Here is a 12,303-nt window from a genome sequence, read left to right on the forward strand (position 1 = left end):
TAGACTCAGAAGATTAGAGTTGGAAGGGACCTCAGGAGGTCACCTAATCCAACCCTCACATTCAGGAAGCCTTCTCTCAGCTCACTGGCAGTGGTGTGTGCTCAGAGCCCCCACATGCTGCGTGTGAGATCAGGAGTTATGCTCTGTTACCGTCACTGATTTTGATTTCTCTTGATTTCAGGTCACTCCACAAGGGTAAAGGATGCTGCACAGGGCCATCTTCCTCCTGTTCCTCCATTTAGTCATGTGCTCCATCTCTTCTCCTCTCTATCCAGCTCTCAGGTAGGCTCCAGTCCCCCCATCTCCCTGACTTCACTCCTGCTATTTTCTGGCCTGGGCATTTGGTGGATTTTCATACAAGGCTCATGAAACTGCAGGCAGCATTTTGCAACCTTCCCCCCACAGCTCTGGCAGTGCAGTCCATGCTGACTGGCAAAGCCCTCTGCTCTTTCAGTCTGCAGTTCTTTTCAATCCTGATGGTAACATCCACTGCTATTTCAGTCCAGGGCTCCGGGGCCCTCATGCAACTCTGTCAGTTCACCTCACTCCTGACCCGCAGCACCCCGTGCTATTTCCGTCTTGATCTCTGCCCCTGGCCTGTAGCCCTGTCAGCTCATCTCTATCCTGACCCACACCCCCTCCTGCTATTTCAGTCTGGAGCATCTCCCGCACATGGCTCTGGCAGTTCAACTCAGGCGTGAGCTGCAGCACCCCCTGCCATGCCGGAGCTGAGAGTCTCCTGAGCAGACCCCGCAGGTTGTGCCAAGTTGTCTTGTTTAAACATTACTTTATGCTTCAGCGAGGACAAGCTTTTCCTCCTCCTCATTCCTCTGGCTGGGATGAGAAAGGGGAGCCTGCGCCGTCTCCGTGAGCAGCTGTTCACATTGCTGTTATGGGACCCGCAGCTTTCTGATGCGTCTGGGTCCTTGGCTCACAGAGGACGCACGGTACAATACTGAGTCCAGTACCCACACCCTGCCCGCTCTTTGTTAATGGGCATGCAGTCAAGATGTGGTCTAATGGACCACAAGGATTCGCTGTCCTTGCTGTTGTTAACATACCTTGGGTCTGACGTAAGGAGAAGCGTAAAAATAAGGCAGTTGAGGAGAAAACTGGACGCTGCTGAAACAAGGGACGGCAAGAGTCAAACGGCCTAAACAGTTTTAAAGCAAAGTATTTATGTAAGTTCCAGGCTGGTGGTAACAGCCCAGGCAGCAGCCCTGCGGCCTAAGTCCTCTGTTTACTCACAGCAAAGGTACAATGTGAACAATAGCACAGCAAGCTTACCCACTCACGGCCACAGCAACAGACCTCAGGCCGACTAGAGACGCCTCCTCTATTGGCGATAGCAGCATTCAGGCTCCACGGCACAGCCAATCCTTGGGCTCTCCACTGAGATGGCCAACTGGGGACCCAACTGTAGCAATAGATACTTATTTGTAAGGTGCTCAGATACCACAGGGCTGGGTGCAGGAGACAGAGCCAGTGGAAAATGCTTAGAATCACAAGCGCCTACATACGAACCTAGCTGCCATCAGATAGGAATTATTTTTTGTTGCTAGTAAGCCATGCTGAATTTGAACTGGTGACCTAGAGTGGCGTGTCTCCATAGATCATTAGCGATCCCTCAAGCCATCAGGCAACATCTCTCACCTTCCTGAGACATTATTAACGTTGCAAAGTCAAGCCCTGAAACGTCAGGAAGTGCCAGAATTCAGCTGGCCTGTGTAGCTTTAACTCGGCCCCACTGTGTGTGTTCATTAAGTGCTCAGACTATTTTTTCCATGCTAGTTTCCCCCTACGAGCTTGCTGTCCAAGTCCTGATCCTATTCTCCTTCCCCACAACTCGTGACCTCTTCCTTTGCCCAGCCAGTCCAAATTTCTCCCCCCACCAAACTCCTTGTCAGAACTCTCTCCCCTACCCCATTGTCCCCCCCCCACTGGTTCCTAGTCCCACTTCCAAGCTAGTGCCTGTCTTCCCCCATCCAATCTCAGTCCTCACCCCCATTTCCCCCACTGGTTTCCAGTCTCCGTGCCCAGCTAGTCCATTAGTCTCCTCTACGCCTTTGTCCCAATCTACTTCTTCCCGCACACCATGTCTGGCTTTTTTCCCTTCTGCATTTGAATTAGGGAGCTTCTTCCTCTGGGCTGGCTGGATGCCAGCAGGGGGAATCACTGACAGCACAGGAGAGATGGACTCCCTGCTCAGTTCCAGTGCCTGGCCCCACCCCAGCCCACAGCACCTGGGAGCGGCCATTACAGGGAAAGTCCTTCTGAGCCCCCATAACCCTGGGCTGAAACAGGCTCAGCGCTTACCCACACTTAAAACACTACAGTGGCACAGCTGCAGCTGCTCTGCTGCAGTGCTTCAGTGTAGACACTACCTATGCCAACAGGAGGGGTTCTTCCATTGTCATAGATAATCCAGTTCCCCGAGAGGCGGTAGCTAGGTCAACGGAAGAATTCGCTGTCTACACAGGGATTTAGGTGGTCTTAACTATGCCGTTCAGGGGCGTGGAGTCTTCACACCCGACTGATGTAGTTAAACCAACCTAATTTTCTAGTGTAGACCAGACCTCAGTCACTCTGTTGGATAGAACATGTGCAGTCTGGTCACATATAGGAACCATGAGGGGCTGGCCGTGCTTAGTGAGGACAGAATATTTTAGCTGCTCAAAAAAGACGTATCTGAGCAGTTACAAACCACAGTTTTTCAAATGCTTGTAACTTGGCCAACTTTGAGTGGATTTTTATGGGAAGTGCAAAAGGCACATCCCTGCTGCAAAGGCTGTCTCCTTGCCAAATTTTGAGTCCCTACTCCAAAATACAGGGGTGATAGGGCACTTTAAACAAAAAGGTTTCAAAAAAAATTTTACGGGGGAAAACACCACATTTTGCCCATGCCTTGTTCTCGGAAATAGCTGAACCATTTTGGTTAAAATTTTCCCAAAAAATTCAGCAGGCATGGAAAATTTCAGCCTAAATGGTTGAAGTTTGGTAAAATTAAGCAACTGAAAACAGAGTTTTATAATGGGAAGTGCTGAGCAACCTTAATAATATAGAGGGTACTGCCAGCCCTGCCTTTAATTAAAAAGTTGCAAGTACAAATTAACTTCCTTTGCTTCTTCTGTATTATTGTCCACTTGCCTTGAGGCGAGAGGTGTATGAACTTTGGTATTACATGGATTAAAGGGTTGTGTACTAAGGCCTCCCTGTAATTCATTTAAGCATCTCTCTGCCACCTGTTGAAGTCAGTAGATCTACAAAACTGAGTATAGCTGGACTCTGGTGCAAATGGATTCACGCCATTTTTTCCCCATGGAAAATGCTTTAGGTGTTGCTTTCAAGAACTGGCACAGTGAAAACCTGATTGGTCATGTTTTGCTTGAGTAAATTGGCAGCTCAGGGGAACCTCTCTGTTAATTTGTGACTGGGATTTCTATGTTTCTAATCTCGAAAGGTGCTTAGCATATTGGGATAAGCAGCATCTAGGCAGCTTCCAGTACACAGACAACCTGTGCACTGTCCATGAGACGGGGAAGGGAAGAATAAGAGAGAGGACAAGCCACACCGAGGTGAAACCAGCAAGTGCCACATACGGGCTGCTGGTGGTTGGCCCAGTGGAGAAGGCCATGCTGATGGAGGGGGAGATGGCAAGGATTGCAGCTGGGCTGTGCTCAGTGCTGCTGGCTCATTCTTACAGGTACAATCCACTGCCCATCTCTAGCAAGGCGGTCAGCTTTCAGCTGAAGGATAGCAGTCCAGAGCAGAGCAACAATCTCTCTGTGGAGGAGCAGCAGGAGGAGGAGGAGGGTTTTCTAGCCAACCCTGCTGAAAAAAGGTATGTGCCTCAGTCTCCAACCCAACACACCAAGGAAGCCTCAGTTAAGTTCTTCCTACACTGCAGACAATGAGGGAAACAGCAAGAGGATTTGAGGGCATTTGAGAATATTTTGCAGAAATTACAAGGGAGGGTTGATGTCTAGGGCTGGTTGAAATTTTCCAGCCAAAACCTGTTTTTTATGTAAAATTGGGTTTTTGATTAAATTAAGACTTTGCAAAAATTGTCTGCTGTCTATAGAAGATATTAAAACCCCAAACATGTGAAATCTGAAAAGCTTTCACCCGAAAATGAAAACATTTCAATTTGGAAATACAGCTAAAGATGCCTCTTGGGAATTGTAGCAGGGCTGCCTCTTGGTCTCATTCACTAGTGGACTACATACATCTCCCATGATGCACTATGGTGGCTCAGCAAGAAAGGAGATCATGATGCATGATGGGAGATTTAGCCCAGCCAGTGAGCCCCACCCAGAGAAAAGAACAGGAGCATAATGCACCTAAATGACAACTCCCATGAGGCACCGCAGTATCATTTCCATAGAAACATTGTCATTTTGTTTGGCTCAGAGCGGGCAGTTTTGGCCAAGATTTTTTGGGTTTTGTTATTTTGCCAAGAAGTCAAACCATCTTCCAGCCACCTTCATTGATTTCTCTAGTGGTTTAACAAACAGGAATCAAACTGAAAACAGGCGCACACTGTGCAATCTAGGTCAGAAACAGAAGACTCAAGTCCATTGAAACAATACAGGAAAGGGTAGGTAGGAAGTGTGTAATTAATCACACTGGGATTTGATCAAGATGCTTGGAATTATCACCCCAACTCTTGCCAGAAGTCCTACAACAGCATCGTTACTGAGCAGATGTGGGCAGCAGCACATCTCCAGCGGCACAGAGCCCCCTCGCAGCACACGGTCTCGTCAGTCCTGCACGAATGCAGGGGGCGGAGTGTCATCATGCCCTCAACAGATCCAAAAGTGCCGATAATTTCCTTAAAAGGTCTCCCCTGCTGACCCACAGAACCCTGCTTTAGCGGATGAAGTCTGTGCTCATAGCCAGACTTGTAGACAATGAGCTGTGCATTCCATCCACAGTTAGAAGGCTGTCTCCCTACACCTCAGAGTCAGTCAGCTGAGGAAGGGTTAGCTCTTCCAACCTTTCCAAAGAGACAGTTATTGACTTATAGCAAAATGAGGAACAAGATCAATACTCCCCCTGCACCACTCTTATTTCATGCAAGCAGCAATTCTGCTGGTACTCTCGGCATCTCCGGGTATTGCTGCAGCATCTGTTCTCCTCACAAAGATTCATGAATTCATCCTCACATCACCCCCACCAGGCAGGACAGGATTGTTAGTCCTGTTTAAGCAGGTGGGGGCACTGAGGCAGACAAGAGCCACGGGGTAGGGTTGATGGATTGATTCATCCTTGTCCTGGTGGAGACCCAGGGAGTGCGGACTGAATAGGATGGCTTGCACCTCCCCTCTCGTGGGGCTTCTGGGAGCTAGATCCCAGCAAACATTCGAGCACCTCTCAGGGCTTCTCTGAAACTCGTGTCCCAGCTGCATTCGCTCCTAAGGGTCCCATGGTGCTGCTGGTAAATAACCAGTGCATAGGAACATCCTAGCCACACTGCCCCCAACCCAGCCTTCTCCCTGCACCCCCCACAGGAACCTTCGGGCACTTTACACCTTTTTTTTTTTTAAATTTGAAGCCACTTTTCCCCAGCAATTTCCAATTGGTTGGTAGATTTTTCCTGCTGTTTCCAGGTCATGATTTAAAGAAAAAAAAATATTTATGCTCCACCAGAAAAGCAGTCAGACAAGGAGCTTCTGCAATGGTTATTTGCCCCTTAATCAGCCCCCTCTCAGCAGTATCAGATGTGAATGGTTGGGGCATTTTTAGAGTTGATTTCTTACCAAAAGGGTACATTACGCAGGGTGTTTGATGCATCCAGTGTCTGTCTCTTATCTTTAGGATACAGCGTCATGCTGATGCCATATTCACTGACCACTACCGGAAAGTCCTGGGGCAGATCTCTGCCCGGAAGTTCTTACAAACCATTATAGGCAAACGGCTGGGGTAAGACCACCTTTCCTGTTCTCCTATTGTTACTGGATTGGGGCTTTGCACTTCACTCCTGGCAATTTCTTCCATGCCCATAGCTAAAGTAGAGAACTTCCTGTCCAGTCTGACAGAACCATCATCTCTCCCAGTCACATTCATTTCTCACTGTTTCATCAGGAGTACAAGAACAAGCCACTTTGGGCTAAGAGAACCCTGCATCCCCATATTTTTTAATGATCCCCACAATCACAGTTTTCTTTGGGCATCCTATTTAATCCTTTCCTTCCCAACCTATTACCTTCAGGGTTATCTTAAATCTCTACTGCCTTGGTAACCAGCTAGAACCTTTGTGGGAAGCAGTAACTGCTATCAGTCACTGAGAGGAAGAAACTTGGCTTCCCCCAGTCCCAAAGCGGGGGAGGGCGGGGGAAAATCAAGATCCACATTGCTGCTCCCTCCCATGCACTTCTAAACAAGAGAGGAGACACCTGTCAACTGCAGCACATCATTGGTCTCTCACTTGACCAACCCCATTCCTACTCAAGAGACTGTGAGCAGTGAGTTCAGTTATTTCATCTTAACAGTGGATGGGCAAATGCTTTGCAAATCAAAGTAAGATCCTGCAACAACCTGATCCAACAGGGAATAGCTAAGCCATCCCTGCAAGTGCAGCAGGTTACCCTTCCTTGCAACAAGTGCTCGTAAACAAAATGCTCGTAAAGCCATTCTAACAGCCCATTCTTGTTCTTTGCATAACTGAAGCAGCGAACGCAGTCCAGGGGAAGGAGAGCATGAATTTTTGACCAGACGCCAGTCTGAGAGCATCTTGATGGACAGCCGCTACCACCAGCAGATGGTATTAAGGAATTTCTTGGGTGCCATACTGCAGAATCAAAGGTAGGTAGAAAGCTCTACCTTGAAATGTAGGACCCTCTGATCCTAACCCCATTTCAGGCAATAGGAGTTTTGCTGAACACGTCAGTGGGAGCAGGACTAGGTCCTTATTTCTATGGGGGTGAAAAAATGGCAGTAGGTAACATTCCTCCAGCACATTCTTGGTCAGAATAAATCTCCAACTGTGCAGAAAAGCCTGCATCTTTTTCCCATAGTAAGCATGGCACAGTTGCATCGGGGGAAACTTGGATGGAGCCTCCACTCCACAGCATGGCTGGTCCTAGCCCCATACCTCTCCAACTTGTCTCTTCCCCCAACTCCTCAATTGTCTAAGAGAGCAATCTCAATAGTGAGCTGTTTTCCACATGGAATTATACCACCACCTACCCAGCTCTCTCCTCTTATTCAGGCCTCAGGATGTCAACAGTGATCATCTAGAGAACTTTACCAACACCCTGGCCAAGCTCATGAAACTGTAAATCTCTCTCCTTTCTTCCCCCTTGCTCTGGTGAGTACCAATCTCCAGCTACTGAGCTTTGTGCGATATCCAGCTTTTGTAGTGCTCTGTAGTGGAAAAACAGAGGCTTACAACAAGTTTTACTGTGCAGATGGACGATTAAGCGTCCCTCTCACCATGGACAGCGCCCACAGAAGTCAATGAGTGGTGAGTTCCCCACACTTCTGGAAAAATCAGATCACCTTTGTACCTAAAAATGGATTTAGAGCCTAACTTTAGTTTGAAAATATTGGCCAGGAAGACTGGTACTGTTTAAAAGAACTATTTAAAAATCAAATGCCTTCGTAAATGTAGAGCTAAGGCAAACTTGGGCACCCTCCTTACCCATCTCGCTTCCCTTCAATTCTTTTTCCTGACTTCTTTACATCTGATTCTTGCAGCCAAGCAATGATAGCTCTGCCGAGCCTGTGATTAACGTAATAAACAATCTGTTATGTCTACTCACAAACAGCTGCCTCAATTTTTTTTTCTTCTGCACAGGAGTCATTCAGAAATCATGGACCCAACTGTAGAGTAAACCACCCACGGCAGCAGAGACAAGATCCTGGACATGAACAGCTGTAATTCATGCATATCCATCTTGGAACCTAGAGAAACATTTCATAAAGGAACAAGATTGTTTTAAAAGTTACCATGCCTAGGTTAATTCGAATCAGTCCTTAAATTAATTCCCCCCTACTCCCTTTTGGGTGTACTTGACCAGACAGATCTCTCACTGTTATCTGCTACTGGTCTGTACTCTGTACAGGCTCCTCAATCCTGTACACACACAGCCCAGGGCAGAGATTTGATTATCGACAATCTCAACAAAAAGTTTTGAATCAAGTGCTAAAAAAAAATCTGGTGAATTACTGCTCTGTTTGAAAGTTTGTTTATTCAATAAATATGCAGGCTACTAAAAACTACCTTTGGCATACACGTAGATTTAGTCTATACATTGATTTGACTCTTCCCCCTTATGGATACACTTCCAAATGGAGACCAGATCAAGCATTACACGACAGCTTGCTAAAGATCCCTTTCTTCTTTAGAAAACACACACGTCTTCAATGTACAATTCTGTCCTGTCCAGAACTCTTGCAGCAGGACTGAACTCACCAGCAAGTCCAGCCTGGGGTTGGTTTGGTTTAAATAAGACTCCTGTGCACATCAGAGGGGAATTTTAGATTATACTGGTAAATATATTTTAACTTTCATAACGGAGCATTATTAACTCTACCCCTAACTCCACTGCAACATTACTTCCCACATTTAGGGTGGGCTGTGTAACTCCTCACTGCCCTTTAGAAGAGGAAATGTTTTATTGTTTCCCCAGTGCCACAAAAGTCCTCTCTCCAATGTCAGAGCACAGGAAGAACATTATTCTGTTCCCTACTGCACATGTAAGTTATGCATTCAGATGATATGTAAATAATCCTGGGTGGGTTTTGCTTTTCCATCATCACAGCAGAAATAAAAGTTGTTCTGAATAAATCTGTCCAACAGCATGTCAAGATTCCTCCTGGTCTCTCGAGACATGTGCCCATTTCTGGTCATGAGCTACATTTTCTGTCCGATGCACATTAAGGACACCCTGTTTGCCAATTGGTTTCACAGAGGCTAATTCTAACAGCTGTGCTAGACTATTAAAAGAGCATGCAACTGTGTCTGCACTTACCTACTCCAGACACAGGTATAATTGTGCACATACAAAAGTGGAGGATGAGGCCTTTGTAGATGTCTCTTTGTATTAGATCATCACGTGGGTCAAACTTGGGCTGGAGAATCCTTCTGCTTTTCTTTACGGCCCTCTGCTCAGCACAGTTCATGAGGTGACACACATATGAAAATGGCTCCAGCTTACATGTTGGAAAGTGAATTTTTACATCACACATTGGGGACACTAAGGGCTAAATATATGAAACGGGCAACAACTCAGCCTCTAGTTTTGTGGGAACAATTTTTCCCTTCCAACTAATGGCAGTCGCATTCGACAGTGGGCATTAATGACAGACAGCTCAATTCTCACCCACATGTGCAATCAAGGAGCCAGGAAGCGAAAGTCTATCATCTGCTCCCCATTACATATATAACTGAGTGTGCATTCAAATTTAGATGACCCATCTAAAAATGCAGCCTGAGGACCACCCGATCCCTGGCATAGCTCCACGTAGGCTGACTGGAGTACTACAAAGTGTTTCTCCAAGCTTCCTTAAGCCATCCTGCATTGTGCTAGCAAAGTGACTCCTGGACCGTGCTCGACAACTGCAGTGATAAGTGACAGCTACAAGGAGGGAAACCGAAAGTCCTGGCAGAGTACTAACATTAAATATATATATATTTTCAAACAGAGATAAGGTATTCAAAACACAAACAAACAAACAAAAACTGGTTTAATTTATTCCTTCGTTATTAGTTGTAGATTGAAGAGGAAGGATGGGGGTAAAACCTCACCCCAAACTGTTTTTAAATTCCATGTTTTCACAAAAAGAGATTAAGATAATGTCACTAAAAGATCAGAGTGATAAGCCACTAGGGGATGTGGATTGTTAGGGCATTATTCAAGGCATTTAAAAGCTTCAAACCTTTGGCCTTCCAGTACACCCAGGCTGGGCTCCAAGGCCCAGGAATGTATAGCCAGCATGGCTTAGTGTTTAATGAGTCCTTTAGACTCAAACAAATCCATCAGACATTGCTATGTCAGAGCCAGCAAGCCCATTCAGATTCTTGACATTCATTTATCAGAAAAAATATCTCACACACAATCTCCGAAATTAGCCTACTATAAAAAGACACAAAACAAAGAAGTTGTCTTTGAAGTGGTGAGATCTGCATCAAGCGCTGGAATGGAAACAAAGATAGGCTAACAGAGCTGCTCTGATGGCAGAGTTTTAGGCTGAACACCCATCATTGGAGTCTCACTGATGCTGGATGGGACCCATTAAAAATAATTAACAATTGAGAGTAAAAGGGAGAATGTGCTTTTGTCTTCATATTTCAGCACCATGGACAGTTTCTCCCCTCTAGTTTAGGCAGAGACTTGACTCTTGATTCTTCTAGTTCTAGGATCAGGGTATCTAACACTAATACAAAACAGAGGCCCCATCTAAACAGTCCTTCAGTGCAAGCGGTAGCAATTACTGGAGAAATGCAGATGTGGGCTTCACAGCTGTATCCTCTGCAACCATCATTCATGAGTGCACAAGAGTAGAAAGTCCTGTTGCGTAAACTTATTTATTCTGGAACAGAGTGGAGAGAGCCCAGGGAAGGGCCTGAAAGCAAGCACTAGGCAAACTGCAGGAGCAGCATCACGAAAAGAGAAATTTCACACAACAGCATGCCTTGCCTAGAATGAAGGCATTATGGGCTAAGCAAAGCCAATCAAAACGTGTTTTACTGTCACATGGAACCCAACTTTACATCGCAGCCTCTGAAACCGCTGGGAATAAAACACTGAACAATTCTTTCCTCTCATTATCCTCTTTATTTCACAAGGGGGAAACAATGTCAGAATCACAAAATTTGTACGGTCAGAATTCAAACACTTGGGGTGCGGGAGGGGGAGAGAAGACATGGCCTTTGCTGGCTTAATTTCAGAAGTGCTCAAACAGTCACTAACACAAGTGAGGGAAAACATTAAAAAAAAGTTTAACCACAGTCCTCTTGACTTTATAAAAAAATTCTTTTTTGCCTTCCAACTTCTGGCCTTTGGACTGTTTCCTGGCCACTTTTCTGTGGAGATTTGGGTTTTTTCCCCTCCTCCTATTTCCTCCATTCTTCCGGTATTAATGTATCCTGAAAGGAGAGAGAAATCCGAACAAAATTAACATTTTCAATGCAAGGTAACAATTCCTTGTGCATTAAGTGTCCCATGCTCTTTTGAGAGAAGACACAGGGTTTCTTTTTGCATGGTAAAGAGGCAATAAACCATATCACAACATAACAAGGGGAGGGGGGGCAAACAGAAGGAGCAGTGAAATGTCTAGGAAGCGCAAAGGAAGATTTCTGGCATGTGGCAGAGGTGACCAGCCTTGCAAAACAAAAACTAAATTAAAAAATGGTGGCTGAGTGCAAAGCTTACAACAGGCTTAGTCCAATTCTTAAACTTACCAAGGAACTGCTGGTTTATGCAATTAGAAGAGTGGGTCTGGATCTTAAAAAGAAGATCTTAAAATGTCTTCTCCAAATTACAACCACCTCCATGTGAACTGAAGAGTAAAGCTTGAGCCAAGAGAAATCTAACACATACGTGACAAACCCATGTCTTGAGAAGGGACAAGACCCAAGGTGCTGCACACCTGCAGGATCCACTGACTTCAATTAGAGCTCTGGGTGCTCAGCACTTTTGAGTCAGGCCCCAACACATTGCAGAATTCAGAGCGTGCACCTACACTGAACTCTGTTACAATGAAGTGCAAACTGATGCATTCCTGGAGTATCTGTGCAATCCTGGTTGTGGTGGGGAGTGGCTGGCAAAGACAGCACTTAGCTCTGGCTAAGGGAGAAGTGTACAGGGGACACACAAAGTCATTCCTTACCTACTCCACACTGGGGCATCAAGGATTTAATGTTATGAACATTCATCAGCCAGAGCAAAGTGAAACTAAGCTCACATATGGGTATCAAGCCAGTTCCTTTCTAGTTAGGCCAGCTTTTTGTCTTTGCAATCTAAGGTTCAAAAGCACCTATGAAGGAGTGGAAAGAGATTGTGACAGGGCTGTCTTGAAAGGGTCTAAAATGGGACATCTTCAATGTTGTGGACACTAAATGTACTCATGTGCAAGTAACTGCCCTAACAAAGCACACTCGATACGGATCAGGCAATTGCAAATGTAAACTCGAATTTGTACTCACAAGTAACAGTGCTATGTTTTAAGGATACAGTTACCTGTTCCCGTACTTATTTTGTACGTAAAATTTAGTCCCCTCTTTGAAAATTTGGATCCTGGGTCCTATTTGTGTGTGCCTAGAGCACTGGGTAGGTACAACTGTATATACTTCAAAAC

At 45.7% G+C, this 12,303-nt stretch overlaps 2 protein-coding genes across 3 annotated transcripts in view; one reads left to right on the forward strand and one right to left on the reverse strand.

The window, feature by feature from the left end:
• Positions 1-202: 202 nt before the first annotated feature.
• On the forward strand, positions 203-7,280 carry GHRH (growth hormone releasing hormone). Its single transcript, XM_067554651.1, has 5 exons — positions 203-282; positions 3,704-3,841; positions 5,818-5,922; positions 6,673-6,804; positions 7,211-7,280. Exons 1-5 carry the CDS (start codon positions 203-205, stop codon positions 7,278-7,280), a joined length of 525 nt encoding a protein of 174 aa, XP_067410752.1.
• A 3,478-nt stretch (positions 7,281-10,758) lies between these two features.
• Positions 10,759-12,303, reverse strand: part of RPN2 (ribophorin II) — a 29,491-nt gene continuing 27,946 nt past the window's right edge. For both annotated transcript variants that reach the window (XM_067554377.1, XM_067554378.1), the window contains one exon: positions 10,759-11,092. Coding sequence is in view for 1 of the 2 variants with exons in the window: in XM_067554378.1 (XP_067410479.1) it covers positions 11,083-11,092 (10 nt within the window). In the remaining variant the exon portion in view is untranslated. The remainder of the gene's footprint in view (positions 11,093-12,303) is intronic.

This window comes from Emydura macquarii, unplaced genomic scaffold (assembly GCF_026122565.2).
Source record: "Emydura macquarii macquarii isolate MOO-44397 ecotype Brisbane River unplaced genomic scaffold, CSIRO-AGI_Emac_v2 contig_1483, whole genome shotgun sequence".
Classification (NCBI taxonomy): Eukaryota; Metazoa; Chordata; order Testudines; family Chelidae; genus Emydura; species Emydura macquarii.

Excerpts from the sequence above, each read along its gene's own strand:
- GHRH (XM_067554651.1), top strand. The coding sequence starts at position 203 with ATGCTGCACAGGGCCATCTTCCTCCTGTTCCTCCATTTAGTCATGTGC. Across the intron at positions 283-3,703 it reads CCTCTCTATCCAGCTCTCAG|GTACAATCCACTGCCCATCT; the intron begins GTAGGCTCCAGT and ends TCATTCTTACAG. Across the intron at positions 5,923-6,672 it reads ATTATAGGCAAACGGCTGGG|CGAACGCAGTCCAGGGGAAG; the intron begins GTAAGACCACCT and ends TAACTGAAGCAG.